Source organism: Phoca vitulina, unplaced genomic scaffold, assembly GCF_004348235.1.
Source record: "Phoca vitulina isolate PV1807 unplaced genomic scaffold, GSC_HSeal_1.0 scaffold76, whole genome shotgun sequence".
Classification (NCBI taxonomy): domain Eukaryota; kingdom Metazoa; phylum Chordata; class Mammalia; order Carnivora; family Phocidae; genus Phoca; species Phoca vitulina.
The window spans coordinates 2,485,967-2,504,985 of record NW_022589779.1 but is presented as its reverse complement, the minus strand read 5'-3'; the positions used below and the strand labels follow the sequence as shown (position 1 = coordinate 2,504,985).

General features: G+C 34.5%; 1 protein-coding gene across 1 annotated transcript in view; it reads left to right on the top strand.

The window, feature by feature from the left end:
* Positions 1-19,019, top strand: part of PTPRQ (protein tyrosine phosphatase receptor type Q) — a 197,929-nt gene that overhangs the window by 89,962 nt on the left and 88,948 nt on the right. Inside the window, exon 26 of the mRNA XM_032393715.1 lies at positions 13,675-13,998. Within this exon, the coding sequence (XP_032249606.1) occupies positions 13,675-13,998 (324 nt within the window). The remainder of the gene's footprint in view (positions 1-13,674; positions 13,999-19,019) is intronic.

Here is a 19,019-nt window from a genome sequence, read left to right as displayed (position 1 = left end):
AATTTTCACCACCTAGTATTCATTGCAACCTCAAATAAATCACCCATTATTTCTGTGTCTGGATACCTTATTATGAAAAATTATTACTTTAAAAACAATTTGCAATGTTAGAAAGATAATAACTATTATTCCTTATGGATCACAATAACGAAATCTATACCAATTAAAAGATACATTAAAAATCAGTCGTCTAATTTTCTGGTTTGTTACTAATTAAATTAGCCTACTTCAGAAAGGATTTTTTTAAAAACCAAGATCCTGTTTGTAATTTTTTAAACACAACTACATTAATATTTGTTATGTAGGAAAAGTCTAACATTTTTAAAGTTTAGACTTAAAATTTAAAACTAACTTTGTATTTAGGATGTTATTACAGAGAAATTGTTAATTGTATAAGACATGTTCCTTGAAAGCTGGATAGAATGCTATTCTCACAAGTACTAGTAGGAACTTTGCCAGAAGATTGAACAATTGCCAGATGATTGTTGAAGTTGAAAGTATTCGTTGACTACTTGGACTAATCTCTAAGGCTTCTTCTCTAGTATGGATATATGAAAACTACAATAAAGCTCCTTGTTTTATTCTACTAACACCTAGATTTACAAAACATTAGCTAGAAAGTATTAATGTTTAGTATTTTAAATTTCTGTATAAATGTAATATATAACATTTTGAATATTACTGCTACACTTTTATGGGAAAACTTTTTTCTTTTCATGTTTTTGTTTTCTTTTTTATGTTTTTTACTTATGGGAAATTATTTTATATAAAATGAAATGTACAGAACCTAAGTGTACAATTCAGTGGTTTTTCACATACCCCCATGTAACACCACTCAACAACATATAGAACGTTTCCATCTCCCACAGAAAATTCCCTTGGACACCCACTCTCCAAGGCAACCACTGTCCTGATTTCAGTCAACAAAAGTTACTTTCAGTTGTTCTTGAGCTGTATGTACTCTTTAATTTCTGGTCTGTTTCTCCCAACATAATTGTGAAACTCATGTTCTTGAGGGTTTCAGTAATTTGTTCTTTTTTACTGTTGAATAATTTTCCATCATATGAATATTCCATTATTTGTGTGTCTGTTTTTCTGGACATGTAGGTTGTTCTAAACTAAGTATTATGAGTAAAACTGCTATAGATAATTTTGTTTAAATCTTTTCTTGTGGAATTGCTGGGTCATAGTCTAGATATTTGTCTGTGTTCAAGAAACACAGTTTTCTAAAATGGTTTACTATTTTAAATACATACCTAACAGCAATATATGAGAGTTCTAATTACTTGTCAGTATCAGCAGAATTTGGCGTTAATAGTCTTTATAATTTCAGACATTCTAGTTCATGTAAAGAATTCTATCTTATTGTAAGTTTTATTTTCTTATCAGTGATGATTAATGATGTTAAATCCTCTTTTATGAGTTTGACTTTTTTAGATTCCACACTTATCTTTATCTTTCTGTATCTGGCTTAGTTCACTTAGCATAATGACTTTGAACCTTTCTTCTTTTCAAATATAATCATTTATAGTGCTGTCTCCTCCTGATAATTTTATATCAAAAATTTTAGTTTTTTACTTCCAGATAAAAATATTTTCTAATTTCCTTTGCAATTTCTTCTTTGAGCCATGGTTACATAAAAATATGTTTAATTTCTGATTATTTGGACTTTTCCAGATATTCTCATGTCATCGATTTTTAATTTATTGCCATTATTGTCAGAGAATATATCTTTAAGATTTCATCTTAAAAAAACTGTTGAGAAATTTTCTGTCACTCAGCATACAGTTTATCTTGTTGAATATTCTTCCATGCACACTTGAAAATAATGTATATTTTCAATTGTTGGCCATAATGTTCTCTGTATTAGTTCATTGTGTTTGCATATGTTTTACAAATCTATATCCTTACCACTTTTTAGCCTAATTATTCTATCAATTATTGAGAAGGAAATGTTAAAATATACCACAATGATTGTGGATTTATCTGTTTCCACTGTTAGTATTTGGTTCATGTACTTCAAAATTTGTTTTTTTTTAAAACACATACATATTTATGATAGATGTAACTCCCTAACTGACCCTTTAATCATTATAAACTGTCTCTTTTATCTTTGGGAATACTCCTTATCTTAAAAGTTCTTTTGTTTGATGTTAATATAGGCACATGCTCTTTAGTTTATTGTTTGCATCATATATCTTTTTCTATCCTTACTTTTGAATTATTTGTATCATATTTAAACTGTGTGCCTAGGGACAGCAAAGTATTCCTCTTGTGGACAGCATATATTGGGCCTTTCATTTTTATTTTGACTGACAATCTCTTCTTTTTATTTTTTTATTTTTATTTTTTTTACTATGTAAGAATTTTTTTATTTAAATTCAATTAGCCAAGGTATAGTACATCATTGGTTTTTGATATAATGTTCAATAATTCATCAGTTCAGTATAACACCAATCTCTGCTTTTTAAATGGAGCATTTAATCTATTTATATTTAAAGTCATTATTTTGTTGAGTTTAGTTCTACTGTTTGCTATTTGTTTTCTCTTTGTCTTATATCTTTTTTAGTTCCTCTCTTCTTTCTTGCCTTCCTTTGTGTTAATTGAATAGATTTAGCTTTCTGTTTATTTCATCTGTTGTATTTTTGGCTGTACTTCTTTGTCTTATTAATATTTAGTAGTTGCTCAAGGGGATTACAATGTGATTTTTTAGTTTATTATAGCTACTTAATATCATACAACTTCACATAAAATATATGGAGTTGCAGGGGCACCTGGGTGGCTCAGTTGGTTAAGCATCTGACTCTTGATTTTGGCTCAAGTCAAGATCTCAGGGTAGTGAGATCAAGCCCCATGTTGGGCTCTGCACTGGGCGTGGAGCCTGCTTAAGATTCTCTCTCCCCTTTTCCCCCTCCTTCTCCCTTCCCCTCACTCTATGGAGTTGCAAAAGTACAGTTCCATGCATTTTGCTATACTTTGTGCTATTTATGTCATGCATTTGATATCCATATATTTTAAATAATTTACATATATGTACATTGTAAACCCCACAATTTATTGTATTGTTTTTACTTACCAGTAGATTTACATAAATTTAGAAAAGACCACATATCTTTTCTATGTAATTACTGTTTTTGGTGTTCTTTATTACAGTGTCATTTCATCCAATGTCACACACCTAGTGTCATTTCCCTTTAGCTTTTTCTTTTTTTATTATTATGTTAATCACCATACATTACATCATTAGTTTTTGATGTAGTGTTCCATAATTCATTGTTTGCATATAACACCCAGTGCTCCATGCAGAATGTGCCCTCTTTAATACCCATCACCAGGTTAACCCATCCCCCCCCAAAACCCCCAGTTTGTTTCTCAGAGTCCATAGTCTCTCATGGTTCGTCTCCCCCTCTGATTCCCCCCCCCTTCATTCTTCCCCTCCTGTACCTCCCTTTAGCTTTCTTAAGACTTTCTTCTAGTGCAGGTATGCTCACAACAAATTCTCTCAGATTTTACTTACTTAAAAATAGAATTATTTTGCTTCCATTTTTGAAGAATATTTTCACTGGATATAAAATTCTGGGAAGTTAGTTTCTCCCCACCCTCCCCCCAAGTATTTTTCCCTTTAAAGATATCATTCTTTTGTCTGTGATACATGTTGTTTTTTTCTGGCACTTCTCAAAATCCTTTTTCTTTATCTTTTCTTTAAAGCAGTTTATCAGTGATATGGCCAGTGTACTTTTTGTTGCATTTGTTTTGCTAAGGGTTCATTTAACTTTTTGTATTGGTAAATTAATATTTTTCTGAAATCTGAGAAATTTTTGGTCATTATTTTTTCAAATATTTTTCTTCCATTTTCTATCCTATTCTGAGACTCCAATTATAACCTCTTGATATCATTCCTAAAATGACTGAGGCTTTATTAAATTTTTTCACTTTTTTTCCTATGTTCTTCAGATTGGAGTTCTGTTGATGTTTTACCAAGTTTATTGACTATCTTCTGCCATTTTTACTCTGGTGTTAAATCCAGTGAATTTTCATTTCAGATTATTTTTAAGTTCTAGAATTTTTATTTAGTTCTGTGTTTCCTTATCTCCATTCCTCTGTTGAAATTCCTTATTTGGTTTCTAATTATGATCGTGTTTTCTGTTAAGTCAAATAAAATACTTATATTGTTTGAAATTCATTTTCTTCTAATTCCTTCACCTGACTTATTCTGTGATCTCTTTCTATTGAGTACTTTTTCCTCCTGTGAGTCACATTTTCCTGTCACTAGTAATTTTCCTGCCTGCCCAGTAATTTTTAAACTTATATTGGACATTGTTGGTGATATTTTGCAGAAACTCTGGATTTTGCTATCTTGTCCTGAAGAGTGTTGGTTTTTATTCTAACAGACTATTAAATTACTGAGTAGTAATTTTGTGAATGTGCGGTTTTGATTTCTCCATTATTTACAGAAGAACTACCTTAATCCTGGGATATAGAGTAAAGTTAAAGGTATGGGCCCTTTTAGGATTTTAATGTGAGGACTGTGCTGTTTACCAATCCCTTAATTTGGTAGAATTGAAACTCCAAATTCTGTCTCCTCTGCATTGGAAAGCAACTAAAATTTCTACTCAGTTTTGCCTCTGTTTCTTTCCACTATGTTCCTCAGTGTGTCCTTCATACATCTTCGATTAAGAAATTAGCCAAGGATTTCAGACGAGTTTAGACCTAGAATTTAGGTCTAACCCCTCTTTGGCTCCCTCCTTTTCCAACTGCTTTGGCAGTCTCACATGCCATTTCCTAACGCCTCAAGCCAAAAGCCGTTTGTATGCTTCTTTGTTTCCTCCAGGGTGCATAGTTGTTATCTTCAAGAGAATTAGTCTGGTACAAACTATTCCTGTACCATCAGAACAGATCCTCAAACTTACTGTGTTTGGGAACTGGAATATTTTGGTATTTTGCTCCTTCTGCAAAATTATTTTTTGCTGGTTTTGACAATTCTAGTCATACTGAATACTTTGATGTAAAAATAGCCTTACTGAATATTTTGTGATAAGCACACAGAGGGGAGGTTTACATTGCAATAATATACATGACTCTAAAATAAACAGTATACAGTTTTGTTCTTAAAAATATTTTGGCAATCAGGGATTTTTCTATTGGCTACTTTATTTCATGGAGTCCCCAATCTCACTCCATCCTTTCATCCTTTCTCCTCTGTTGGTTGTTTCTCTTTTCATCTCTCCTTTGATTCTCTCTCTCTCTCCGTGTGTGTGTGTGTGTGTGTGTGTGTCACAGAATCCCAGAAAACTCCAAATTCTTCCTTTTCTTTCATAGAGCTTTCCCCAAACTTTAGAACCAGGACTACTTTTGTATATTTTAATCTATCAAGGATTTCTGTACAGCCACAATCCTTAGAAAACAGGAATGGTTTCAAGTAGCATTTGATTACAATCAGCACTGGTGACACTTGTTCATCAATCAACATTGGTAACAGCATTGGTGACACTTTCTTCTTGAAATCGGTACATGCATCCATTCATTTGCTCAATTATTTATTTATTTGTTAAACAAATATTTCTCAAGTTTCAATATAAGCCAGACATTATTGACTGAGTTTTTTATGATTTCTTTTTCCCATTCTACTTCACTGCCCATTAACTACTAACTTGACAGAGACTCCGTTCTTTATCATCTGCTGTTGTGATACTACATATACAAATACTCCCCTTAAATGTTTATTCACTCTTATGATTTCCAAGCTTATATATACTTATTTATCCCAACTTGGCTTCTCTTGACCTCTTAGGCTAACCCACTCTTCTCCTCCCAAGATATCTGTATTCCTGTTAATAAGATATGAAACTAACATGTCATTTACTCATATCCATCCTCAAGCAAATCCCCACAAACCAGTATCTTTCCCATTCCTTTGTTAATGTCAATGATTCAATTTCATCTCCAGGTGTTATAGGGTTGTTCTTATATGTTCTATATAATTACTACCCTAAGAACTACTTCAGATAATTTCAAATCAAATTTGTCATTTTGATGGACATTCTCATGATTTGGCTTGGTATATAGAGCTGTCAAACTAATGACTTTATAAAACAAATCAACTCATTTTCCCTCCAAACACAACATATATAACCCATTTTTTTCAGTAATGTCCCAAAACAAAACAAAACAAAAGTTTTAGTGAAATATTTTTATAAATAAATTATGCATTCAGTAATACTTAAGAACTAATATTATTATAGCTATGATCCATAGAGTTTTGGATCCCTCAATTGTCCACTTATACATGCATTAGGATAGACCCTTTAAAAATTTTTATGAAATTTTGTCCTGCTTTATACCTTCTCAGTTTTCTTTCTTTCAAGTGGAATATTTAAGATGATTTTATTTGGCACACTAATAAGAGTGCATGTTCCCAGTTTCATAGTATCACCTAAAATCATGTTTATGTAGCATATTTTGATAAATTCTAGCCCAGCTACTCCAAAATCTATTTCTGGGTTAAACTAGATTGCTAGAGAGAAGAATGCCTGAACTGAATAATTAGAACCTCTAAAGAAATAGTTTTACTAAAACATGTTTGATAATCTGCTCACTCACATTGAGAGACATTGTAAGAAAGAGCCAAGTAAAAGATACTTAGCATTTACTATGTAAGGATGTTGTTGAAGATACTGTTCATTAAATTACATGGTAACCTGTTTATTTGATTTTTTTTTGAGAGGAGAGAGAAATATCTCTTTCATCTCAGTACCAGAGATTATGGTATTTTCTTGTTCATTTAATTTGTCTTTATTTATAATCACAGAGATTTAAAATCTTGAGTTTTTCCTTTGTATTGTTTTCTATAACATAGAGCCAAGTCATAGCCTACCTTTAGGAAGTGTACGATGTACATTTAATCTGTTGACCCAATTCCTGGGTTCATTCCATGTTTTACTCCTATTTCCTCTCTGCCCAATAAATAAGCACATTCTGCTGATGTTCTTTGCCTTTTTAAAAAAATCTATTCCCAATTATTCTTTGTTATTGTAACCTGCATTGCACTGCATATGTATATATAACATCTAACCAGTTTCTATCAAATTATACTTTTCCTAATAACTAGCTACATGGAGGCTCAGGCTCTTCTTTAAGTTTATACTTTACCAGTTAATTTCTGTTGATTGTTTTCTATTGCCTAATAGAGACTACCTAAACTCACCTCTCAAACTTTCAATGCCTTTCAATAACACAACACTTAATGGCCCCCTCTTTTTTTATTATTACTTCCTTAAACTTTCTTTTCTCTAGTCTAGTATACTTTCCAGACTTTGACAATTTGTAGTTACTTACATCTCTCCCATACCTAATGTGCTTAAACATCTTTTCTTCCACATATCTACTGATTCTTAATTCTTCCTTCAAATTATAGCCCCCAGATATTCTCTTTCCTTGAAACTTTCCTTTGGGCATCACCCGTTTGTGGTGGTTTCTATTAGTTAAATTACTTTACATATATTTATGAAAAGCAGCTTATTCCCTAAGACTATAATAACTTGCCCACACTGTTCAATGTGAATGATCAGTAAATGTTACTGATTAAATTCAAGTTAGTGCAAAATTTATATCTGCTATGCTGAAATTTTTTTGCACTCAACTTTGTAGGAATTTCTATTTTTATATTGATTCATACTATGTTAGTGTTGGTAAACTGTAATTTTATTTGTATATGCTCATATCATATATCAGTACTTTGTGTTTCTAGAAGGATTGTAGATTATTTAAAACTAGTAGAGACAAAAATATTCTTGATAAACTAGGAAAGATTGTGTTGGTACTTTCTTAAGTTTTATAAATATAATTGTTCAGGCATCTGTTTTGTTTAAAAGAAAGTACATCTGTGGTTGAAGATAAAAATATATAGTCATAAATAAAGAATTAAAGAAACTTGGTCTTCCATGTTAGTATACTTAATCAGGTCAGTGAGAAGTCAGTATAAACCACCATAAGAATCTTATCATGGGAGGTTGGCAACTTCTAATAACTGATATTCAGAAGTTCAGAGAATAATTACACTTTATACACATTTTCATCTCCTAAGTGGAACCTACTAAATAGTCACTAAAAACTGACATGCATTTAAACCTACAACAAATATCACTTATATAGTTCTACAGACTTTCATTTCAACCATGATGAAAGTATTCCACAGATAAGAATAATTTATGAATAAAAATGTAATTTACGGAATACCTTGCCAGTGAATGTTGATCGCTTCATCACAGTTCAGTCATGTTTAGAAAATCTAAGCAAGCTGTGTGATTACTCCAGGAAGCATGGAATGATGTGTTCAAATTAGTACCATCTGTGGATAGAAAAAAATTGAGGTTTTTAGTCATTCTTAAGGAATGGAAATCTGATTCTCCATGCTAAAATGAGTGTAATCCTTTTTGTATCTGTAATTCAATAGGGCAGTTGCTTTGAAATAGTCTAGTTCAACACACAGTTTATCAAAAGAGAAGATACTGCATATAAATGCTGGTCTTTTATGAGTGCCACTGAGGTAGCCTTGCTATAAAAAAATGTCTATGAGTTACATATTTGGCCTCAGATTAGATTTATTTTTGGTTTATCTTTCTAAATACATTTGATTGGAAAATGTGGACAAAATTTTGTACCACCTGAAAACCAAAGGATTGTTTCAATGAACCATAATTTATTCATATAGTCAAACATAAATTATTCATATAGTCAACACATATAGATACATTGAACAATTGTATCTAAGCAATACAACACTTACTGAGTGCCCATATGTGCCAGACACTGTGTATCTGTGCAGGCTCCATCATTATGCCTGTCACATGGAAGGCAACTCAATTGTTGTTACTCTTCCTTTAGTCGGGTTACACATAATTCTTCTTGTTTCTTTGTCAAGTGAAAGAGCTCTCCTTTTAGACCTTTATTTCTCTGCAGTACTCATTTGGAAAACACAAGAGTCTGTGGACCACTATTAATCTGCTGAAAATTTTTATGCATTACAAATTTTGCCATTAAAGTCTTCATTCCTACAGTCTGAACATTGGAGGCAGAAAAAAGTTGGTCATAGAACAACAATGGGCATTTAGTCATCCCTTCTGCTGAATTGGGAAAAAGGTAGTCTCTTTTTCCCAGTTGGAAAACTGAATTGAACTGGAGAGTGCCTTCTCCAGTTCTTTGGATACCTAATGCATCCCATTTTCTTCCCATTTCTAGTTGCTTAGTAAACCCTAGGTAAAGGAAATTGAAACATGGAAGGGGTGTTTGGTGGTGGACTCAAAAAGAGGGAAATGTCTGGATCATACTCCCTGACTCCCATAGGGATAGAGCAGAGTCTATGGTTTTAATGCAAATGAAAAGTCTATATTAAACTTCTCAAGTATCCCCACTACACTTAAGATAAGACTAAAACTCTTGAATCCAGTCCAGAAGGCTGAACATTATCTGATTCTGAACTACATCTCTAGCTTTCTATCTTCCTATCCATCTCCTTGTGGACCCAGCTATATTCCTTAAGTGCTTCTAATAGGCCATGACTCTCTTTCCCTCAGAATCTTAACACATCCTGATGTTTTCCACCTGGGAAGCTAATCTTATCTGTCAGTTCTCTGATTTAAATTAAAGCCTTTCCTGACCATCTATCTAAATGAAATCTCCGGGGCGCCGGGTGGCTCAGTCAGTTAAGTGTCTGCCTTTGGCTCAGGTTGTGATCCCAGAGTCCTGGGATGGAGCCCCACGTCATGCTCCCTGCTCAGCGGGGAGTCTGCTTCTCCCACTCCCTCTGCCCCTCCCTCCCACTTGTGCGTGCACTCTCGCTCTCTTGCTCTCTCTCTCTCAAATAAATAAAATCTTTAAAAATAAATAAATAAATGAAATCTCCTGTTATATCCTCTTACTTATTTGCTCATTTTTCAAAAAAAAATTTATTAAATGTCTATTTTGTTGCAAGCATTACTCCAGACCTTCAGAGACACAATCTAATATGTAGATTGATATTTGTTTGTGTATATGACATATGAATAGGCATACACATTTTGGAGTAATTGCTCAATCTTTTTTATTGATATGAATGTAGAATCAGAACCTTTCTAGATCTTTGGAATACATATTGGAATGAAGTGGAGTTGAAAAGAGGGTTAGGCCTATTTGAGGTGGGTTTTCAGAGTAGAATTAGGATTTAGAGGAGGGTGGCTATCAGTTCAAAATAATGAAGTACAAACTAAGAGAGTTATCTGAAAATAAATTTTAAAATGAATCCCCTCAAGATTTTGAGTTTCCTTTTGTTCTATATATTTAAGCAGAGTCCAGAAAAGTAGAAATTGGCCATTTTATAGAGGAAAATTGCATTAGTTTTCTATAGTTATGTCACAAATTATCACAAACTTAGTGGTTTAAAACTATACCCATTGATTATTGCACAGTTCTGTAGGTCAGAAGTCTGGGTATGTTGTGCATGGATTCCTTATCCAGAGGCTCACAAGCCAACTCAAGGTGTCAGTAAGCTATATACTCATGTGGAGCTCAGTCCTCTTCTAAGCTCACAAGCAGAATTGGTTTCTTACATTTATAGGTCTGAGATACCCATTTCCTGGCTGGCTCATAGCCAAGGGCTTCTCTGAGTTCCTAGAGATGTCCTAGATTCTTTATCCTATGGCCCCTTCTTCTTCTAAGCCAATAATGGATGAATTTTTATACATCAAATATGTCTCTTGCTTAGAATATGTTCCTTCCTCTTTTGTAATGAACCAAAGAAAACTCTCTGCTTTTAAAGGACTTGTGCTATAAAATCAGGTCCACTGCATAATCTCTCCCTATTTTATTTATTTTTTATTTTTTTAAGTCTTTAGTTAACATACAGTATAATATTAGTTTCAGGCATACAAATAATGATTCAACACTTCTATACAACACCTGGTGCTCATCACAAGTGCACTCCTTAATTGATTTGGTTTCTTAATTATAGATAAAAAACTTTTTCATATCAGCACCTATCAGAGCTTGGTTGAAAAACTGGATGAAGGTGAGTGTACAGGGGCCAGGAATCTTGGGAGACATCTGCCTACATAAAGGTCAGACATAAAAAGACAAGTTGACCAAGATCATCTCTAAACTTCCTTCAAATTCTGATCCTGTCATCTTCTGATTCATTTGCCAGTTCCATGAATTCAACCACCAAAATAGATCTAAAAATATATTTCTTTCTTATTGCTACCATCTTCTTTCTTTTTTTTAGCATATCCAGTGGTATATAAATTTGTCCCTTTTTCTGTAGTGTAATTACTAGACTAGACTTGATAAAATGTACTTCTGAACATCTCCTTTTGACACCTTGATAGCTTTCCATTGCCTGACAAACTATAAGTTCCTCTAACACAGTATATCCCCAGGTTATTGTATAGCTGACCTATTGTATAGTCTAGACCTTTCTACAGAACTCCAGACTCATGTATCCATCTATGTGACATCTCTTTCTGGGTATCTGGTAGGCATTTAAAGTTAACATGCTCAAAATAAATTCGTAATCTCTCTCCCCAAAGCTTACTCCTTCCACATCATCTTGGTTAATAATGACTTCAACCTTCTGTTTGCTCAGTCCAAAGGCTTTAGAGCTTTCCTCTACTCTCTCCTTCCTTTATACCCCACATGTCACACATCAGCAAATCCTGTCAACTCCCCTTTAAAATATGTTCAGAATCTGAATGCTTCCTTTGATTTCTTCTGATGTGATCCCCATCAGGCCATCATGATCTGTTGTGTTGACATTGAAACAGCCTACTAATTGCTCTCCTTGTTTGTACCCTTCTATCCCTTCAGTCTATAATCAGCACAGTAGTTGGAGTGATTGTGTGAAAACAAGTTAGAGCCTGTCATTCCTCTGCTCAAATGAATGTCGTAAGAATGTCCTACAATGTCGTATACAATCTAGCCTTCATTATTTCTTCTCAGACCTCAACTCCTACTAGCCACACTGGCCTCCGTGTTATTCTTCAAATATACCAAGGATGGTTCCAACTTAGGGCTTATAATCATGCATTTTCCCTTGCCAGGAATGTTCTTTTTTCAAATATTCCCATGGTTTGTTCCCCCACCTTCATCAGGAACTTCATGTCTTCTAATCAGTGAGGCCTACTCAGTTAAAAATTTTAATATCCCTGGATCATCTTTCTCTCCTTCTTCCTTTCCTTATTTCTCCCCAAAACACTAATCATCATCCAAAATACTATATACAATACTCACTTATACTTTTATTGTATATAAATATCCCAAATGTAAATTACACAAGGGCAGGGACTTCTGTCTGGTTTATTCATTGTATACCCAGCACCTACGATAGCACTGGGCACAAATTAGGTGCTCATTAGATATTTATTGAATCCTGAATTAATACGATGTATTTAAGAATGAATGAGTTTTCTAACTTATTTTCTTATTTTTAAGTGTGACTATTGTCATATAGTTTTTACTAATTATGTCATTTTCATACAAGTCATTGTTACCATTCTATCTTAGTCTTCTAAGCAAAAGCCTTTGCACATACGCAGGAAAGGCATGGTTGAAGAAAGTACTTATGTCACTTAGTTCATTGTTCTTTCATATTCCTAACCGTAACATGCTTGTATTACTTGTTCAATAAGTGGCTGTTTCTTGAAAATAAGACATAAGCCTTTTATATCTTGAATCCTTCATACCAGGCTCAGAGCCTCACAGGTGGTATACAAATAGCAAACCAGTGGTCAATATGAAATCTAATAGGTGACCCCAAGTAGGACCATGTGATTGTAGATGATATACAGATACCTTTGTCTGTGTATTAATATCAGTGTGCTGGATGATGTTCTACAAAGTGTTTTGTCAAATTTATTTATTTATTTATTTATTTATTTATTTATCAGTTTTGTCAAATTTAAGTATATGCAAGATAAAATAAAAATAAACTAATATGGGGTGCCTGGGTGGCTCAGTCGTTAAGCGTCTGCCTTCGGCTCAGGTCATGATCCCAGGGTCCTGGGATCGAGCCCCGCATCGGGCTCCCTGCTCAGCGGGAAGCCTGCCTCTCCCTCTCCCACTCCCCCTGCTTGTGTTCCCTCTCTCGCTGTGTCTCTCTCTGTCAAATAAATAAATAAAATCTTTAAAAAAAAAAATAAATAAACTAATATGTAAATTATTAATTCTGCTAATAACACTGTTTATTTAGAATTATTGTATAATCAATATTTACTATATATAAGATGTATTTGTGTCTATCCAGACATTTAAATGTAAGTATGTCTTTCTTGGGAACTGAATATTAAAACTCAGTCCATACCCAGGGAAGTACATAAGATTAAATGAGCATACAGTTTTCTTTGTACTAGTGTTTATATAGGAAGCCAAAGTAAGTTTATATGAGATTCTTATGAGTCAGTTTGGGAGCAAAATTGGGAATTAATCAAATCATAGTTGTTTTGTCCTCTGCCTTTTGAATCAATGGTCTCTGAAGCATCACCTTAAGGTTCTGCTCATTAAATGTGGTGATGCTAATCTAAAGGCAGTTGTAATAAGAGATTGCCACTAGGTGCATAATAAAGACATATTTTTGAATCCATTTCTTCCTTCTGTTTGACAGTTTTTGGTAATTCTAATTGTTTTCAATTTTTCTCCTTTAACTTTTAGTTCCCAGTGTTCCCACAAATATTGTTTTTTCTAATGTTCAGTCAACTAGTGCAACATTGACATGGATGAGACCTGACACTATTCTTGGCTACTTCCAAAATTACAAGATCACCACTCAACTGCGGGCTCAGAGATGCATAGAATGGGATTCTGAAGAATGTGTTGAATATCAAAAAATTCAATACCTTTATGAAGCTGACTTAACTGAAGAGACAGTGTATGGATTAAAGAAATTTAGATGGTACCGATTCCAGGTGGCTGCCAGCACCAATGCCGGCTATGGCAATGCTTCCAACTGGATATCTACACAAACCCTTGCTGGTCGTAAGTATTACCTTGTATATGTGTTTATACGTTTGCATTCAAGAAAAAGCTCTTTGAATGCTTTTCCGCAGAAATCACTCAAAGTGTAAGTAATGATTGCTCTTGCAACTTTAGTTTTATATCTTAAAAATAACTAGTACCTTACTAGTTCAGACAGCATCGTTAATCATAATTACCTAAATAAATTTGTTACTTATCCTGAATACTATCTACATGGAATTGTGATGGCTTCCATGCAAAGGAAATAAATATATATATATTTGTAAATAAATAAGTACATATACATACACACACTGATAGCTGTTGAATTAATGATTTTTACTTAATACAATTTTGTGTAAAATCACTGAACATGAAAATTACTGAATTAGTGTATAAACTAATGCATGTAATAACATTTGTTTTTAATTTAATTGAATCCCAATGGGAAACTCAATTTCAGACATTATTAGTTAAGGCTTTTCTCAGACTTTCAGAGTTCCACCAAAGTCCTAGAGTCTTCTCTTGCAATAAAGCATTTTGGGCCTCTCTTGTAGTATATTATTAGGTTATACTCATTGCCATTGAGCACCCTTTGTCCATACCTACATTTTCCCTTCATATCTGGATGCTCTGCTGCTTTTAAGCCAGACTTTACAACTTTTTCAGTGACTTTAGGGATACACACACACACACACCCACAACAGCTGAGATAGATCTCTCAGCAAGCAGCTTTTCAGCTTGTGCTTTATACCTATATAAAATTCTGAGGCAAAGAAATACCAAGGGTTCAACTCCGAGTTTGAGATGTGGAGAAGGAAAAAACACAGAAAAGAAACACAAAATAATTTCTCAAAATTATTCTGCCATCTACCCATTTTTAGAACTTTTGTACTCAAGAAAGAGCTCTTTAAATGCTTTTCCATAGAAATTATTCAAAGTATGGTAAAAATGCTATTATAACTTTAGTTTTATATTTTAAAACTAATTGTTACCCTACTTGGTTAGATAACATGATTAACCATGAGTGAGTAAATAAATTTCTATTATTTATCCTAAACAGTATCTACATAGAATTATAATGGCTTCCATGAAAAACAAATAAATTGTAAGTCAAGTGCTGTGAAAGCCAGAGCTGTACTGTCCGAAATGCCATTTCCACCCCAAGCCATCCTGAGCAAATTTCAAGTTGCCCAGGTCACCCAATCGCAATACCCTCCCACATAAACCATCCAAATAGGGACCTTATGTTACCATTCTTCTATCTTGATCAAGACTGTTACTAGGTGATTCCTTTCAAATCCAAATCACATTTTCCTAAAATTTTTTGGTACCTGTAAGTAGAGTACCAAAGAGAGATACAGTGAGATTTTCAGTGATAAATAGATGCTGTTGTAGGACTTTATAGATAAACTTTGATCTAGAGACTTTATTTTTTAGGTTACTAAATGTATTCCCAGGAATGCCTGGTGTAATTTTTGTATAATAAATTTCCAATCAATATTTGTTAATGCAATTCAACATTTGAGACAGAATCCAAACAACTCAGCTTTCAACACAATTATCCAGCCACTCCTCCTTGTAGCACTTTGACTCTAGGTTTCTGTAATATCTGCCCTTCTTTTTTTTCTCCTATCACCCTGGTAGGTCTTTCTCAGTCTCCTTTGCTCATTCCTTTTTTAAATCTAAGTGTTGGAGTGCCCAGATATCTATATTTGACCCTTTTTTGTATCAACACACAACCCCTAGGAGATCTTACCTTGAAGTGATTTTATCCTGTCCTATGACTTTAAGGTCTACTGATACAGTAATCATTCTCAAATATCTGTTTCTAGCTCTGACTCGTCCCTAGAACCCAGATCAGTATATTTACCTGATCAACTGACATCTTTGGCCATGTGTGTCAAATATACGTTTCAAAATTTAATGTGGTCTAAACACCAAACCTCTCCTCCTCCAATCTTCCCTATCTCAGTAAAGTGCACCGTTACTCATCTGGTTGCAGAAGATGAAAATCTAAGCAGTGTTCTTTTCCTCCTCATCTCTGCCAATGATTTATTTCAACTGTGCCATCTAAATACATCCCTCCATTGGCATTGCTATCATACTAGTTCTGTCCTTCATTACTATTATCACTGCATTAACCTAACTGACCTCCTGAGCTTCCAGGCTGATCTTTTTAAACCTAAATCAGATGATGTCACTTCCTTGTTTAAAGCCATCCAATGGATTTCCATTGCTTTAGAATAAAATTCAAATTTCTTTTTTTTAAAGATTTTATTTAATTATTTGTCAGAGAGAGAGAGAGCACAAGGAGGGGGAGAAGCAGGCAGAGGGAGAAGCAGGCTCCCCGCTGAGCAGGGAGTCCTATGTGGGGCTCGATTCCAAGACCCTGGGATCATGACCTGAGCCGAAGGCAGGCACTTAACCAACTGAGCCACCCAGGTGTCCCAAATTCAAATTTCTTAACATTATTAACAAAGTCCTATATGACCTGGTCCTTACCTAACACTCTGACCATATCCATAACTACTTTCCCACTTACCATTACTCACCACTCACACTAGACACTTTTTTCTGTTGCTTGAACACACTAAACTTCCAGAACTTGGGCCTTTGCACCCCCTGGAATGTTCTTTTGACTGGAATGTTCTTTCACCCCCAGCCTCACATGAGCAGCTTTTCATAATGTATACCTCTACTTAAATGATTCCTGCTCAGAATGGATTTCCCTGACCACCCAATCTAAAACAGCTTTGCAGTCTTTTTCTAAAATATCATGTTATCTTAATGAGCATTTATAATTATGTAATAGCTTTTTATTTTTATTTGTTTTTAGAATCTGTCTTGACCATTGCTATTTCTTATTGCCTAGAGAATGGTGCCTGGTAAGAGTAGGTACTCTATTACTGTTTCCTCAGTGAGTTAAACTTGATGGAGTAAACTCAAGTGGGTAGGAGAGAATGAACTGTTTTCAAGTTCAGATGATACTGAGGATGATGGTGCCATAACACAGAAAAGAAAAAAAAAATCAAATTTGGATTGGTTTAGTCAGTAAGCATGGTTATTTTTTGTTTGTTTGTTTTGTTTTTGTTTTTTTGTTTTTTTGTGTTTTTTTTATTTTTTTATTTTTTTATTGTTATGTTAATCCCCATACATTACATCATTAGTTTTAGATATAGTGTTCCATGATTCATTGTTTGTGCATAACACCCAGTGCTCCATGCAGAACGTGCCCTCCTCAATACCCATCACCAGGCTAACCCATCCTCCCACCCCCCTCCCCTCTAGAACCCTCAGTTTGTTTTTCAGAGTCCATCGTCTCTCATGGTTCTTCTCCCCCTCCGATTTCCCCCCCTTCATTCTTCCCCTCCTGCTACATTCTTCTTCTTCTTTTTTTTCTTTCTTAACATATATTGCATTATTTGTTTCAGAGGTACAGATCTGAGATTCAACAGTCTTGCACAATTCAGAGTGCTTACCAGAGCACATACCCTCCCCAGTGTCTATCACCCAGTCACCCCATCCCTCCCACCCCACCCCCCAGCAACCCTCAGTTTGTTTCCTGAGATTAAGAATTCCTCATGTCAGTGAGGTCATATGATACATGTCTTTCTCTGTTTGACTTATTTCACTCAGCATAATACCCTCCAGTTCCATCCACATCATTGCAAATGGCAAGATCTCATTCCTTTTAATGGCTGCATAATATTCCATTGTATATATATACCACATCTTCTTTATCCATTCATCTGTCGATGGACATCTTGGCTCTTTCCATAGTTTGGCTATTGTGGACATTGCTGCTATAAACATCGGGGTGCACGTACCCTTTCAGATCCCTACTTTTGTATCTTTGGGGTAAATACCCAGTAGTGCAAATGCTGGATCATATGGTAGCTCTATTTTCAACTTTTTGAGGAACCTCCATACTGTTTTCCAGAGTAGCTGCACCAGCTTGCATTCCCACCAACAGTGTAGGAGGGTTCCCCTTTCTCCACATCCCCGCCAACATCTGTCATTTTCTGACTTGTTAATTTTAGCCATTCTGACTGCTGTGAGGTGGTATCTCATTGAGGTTTTGATTTGGATTTCCCTGATTTGGCTTTTTTTTTTTTATTTAAAATCATTTAGTAGTTTAAACTAAGCACATCAGTAGCCCAGATCTGCCCTGTGGACAGCTACTTTGGAGACTTTAGTTAACTAGACCTTCTGCCTGCACTGAAGGTCTGAGGATTCAGACATTGAGGATTCCCATCCTGACACTGAGGATTCCCATCCTACTCTTTACCATCATGTCACTTGGATAATACCTGCTTTTACCTCCTACAGTGAGCCAGCAAGTGGATTTTCTGAATGCATCATCTCTTCAAGCACTCTAGACATAATGATAAATGTTCAGTTAGCATAAAATGACAATTAGCATGATTAATTCAGAATCTGCTAAATGAAACTGCAAAGCTGAGTTTTCAAAGAATCTCACAGTCTTAATTTGAAAATTTAGGAATTTTTCCTTTTGAGTGTCATTGCTTCCACCTGGTCTCCCCTCCTCCTTACCCCCTTTTTAAGATCTGTGATCAACTCACTAGAATTAGATCATTTTCAATTTCCTACTACTCCATTTTGCTCATTTTGGCCTACAGGAATAATGGTAGATTATTGCAAACTTTCTGCAATCAGTGTGAGCTTCTTTTTTTTTTTTTTTTAAAGCATTATTTTCCTAGTTTTACCAGGATGTCTCCCTTTGTCATTGGTGGTTAGCTGGTTGGTTAGTTCTTGGTGCAATGGAGAAAGTAATCTTGGCTTCTCTTCATCCCAGCTTCCAGGTGCCTCTCTATAGAGCACTAGTTTGTCTTTTATCTGGTACTTTTCTTCTCCCTGGATCAAGTATCTCATTGCCACAATTTGAATTCACCATCAGAGAATACTTGAGTATGAAGATATTTATCAATATTTAAGTAGGTTGTCTATACTAATCCTTTTCCCTTTCTCTTTTTCTTTCTGCTTGAGAGCTGATTTTCTACTTTGTTGTTTATCAGTAG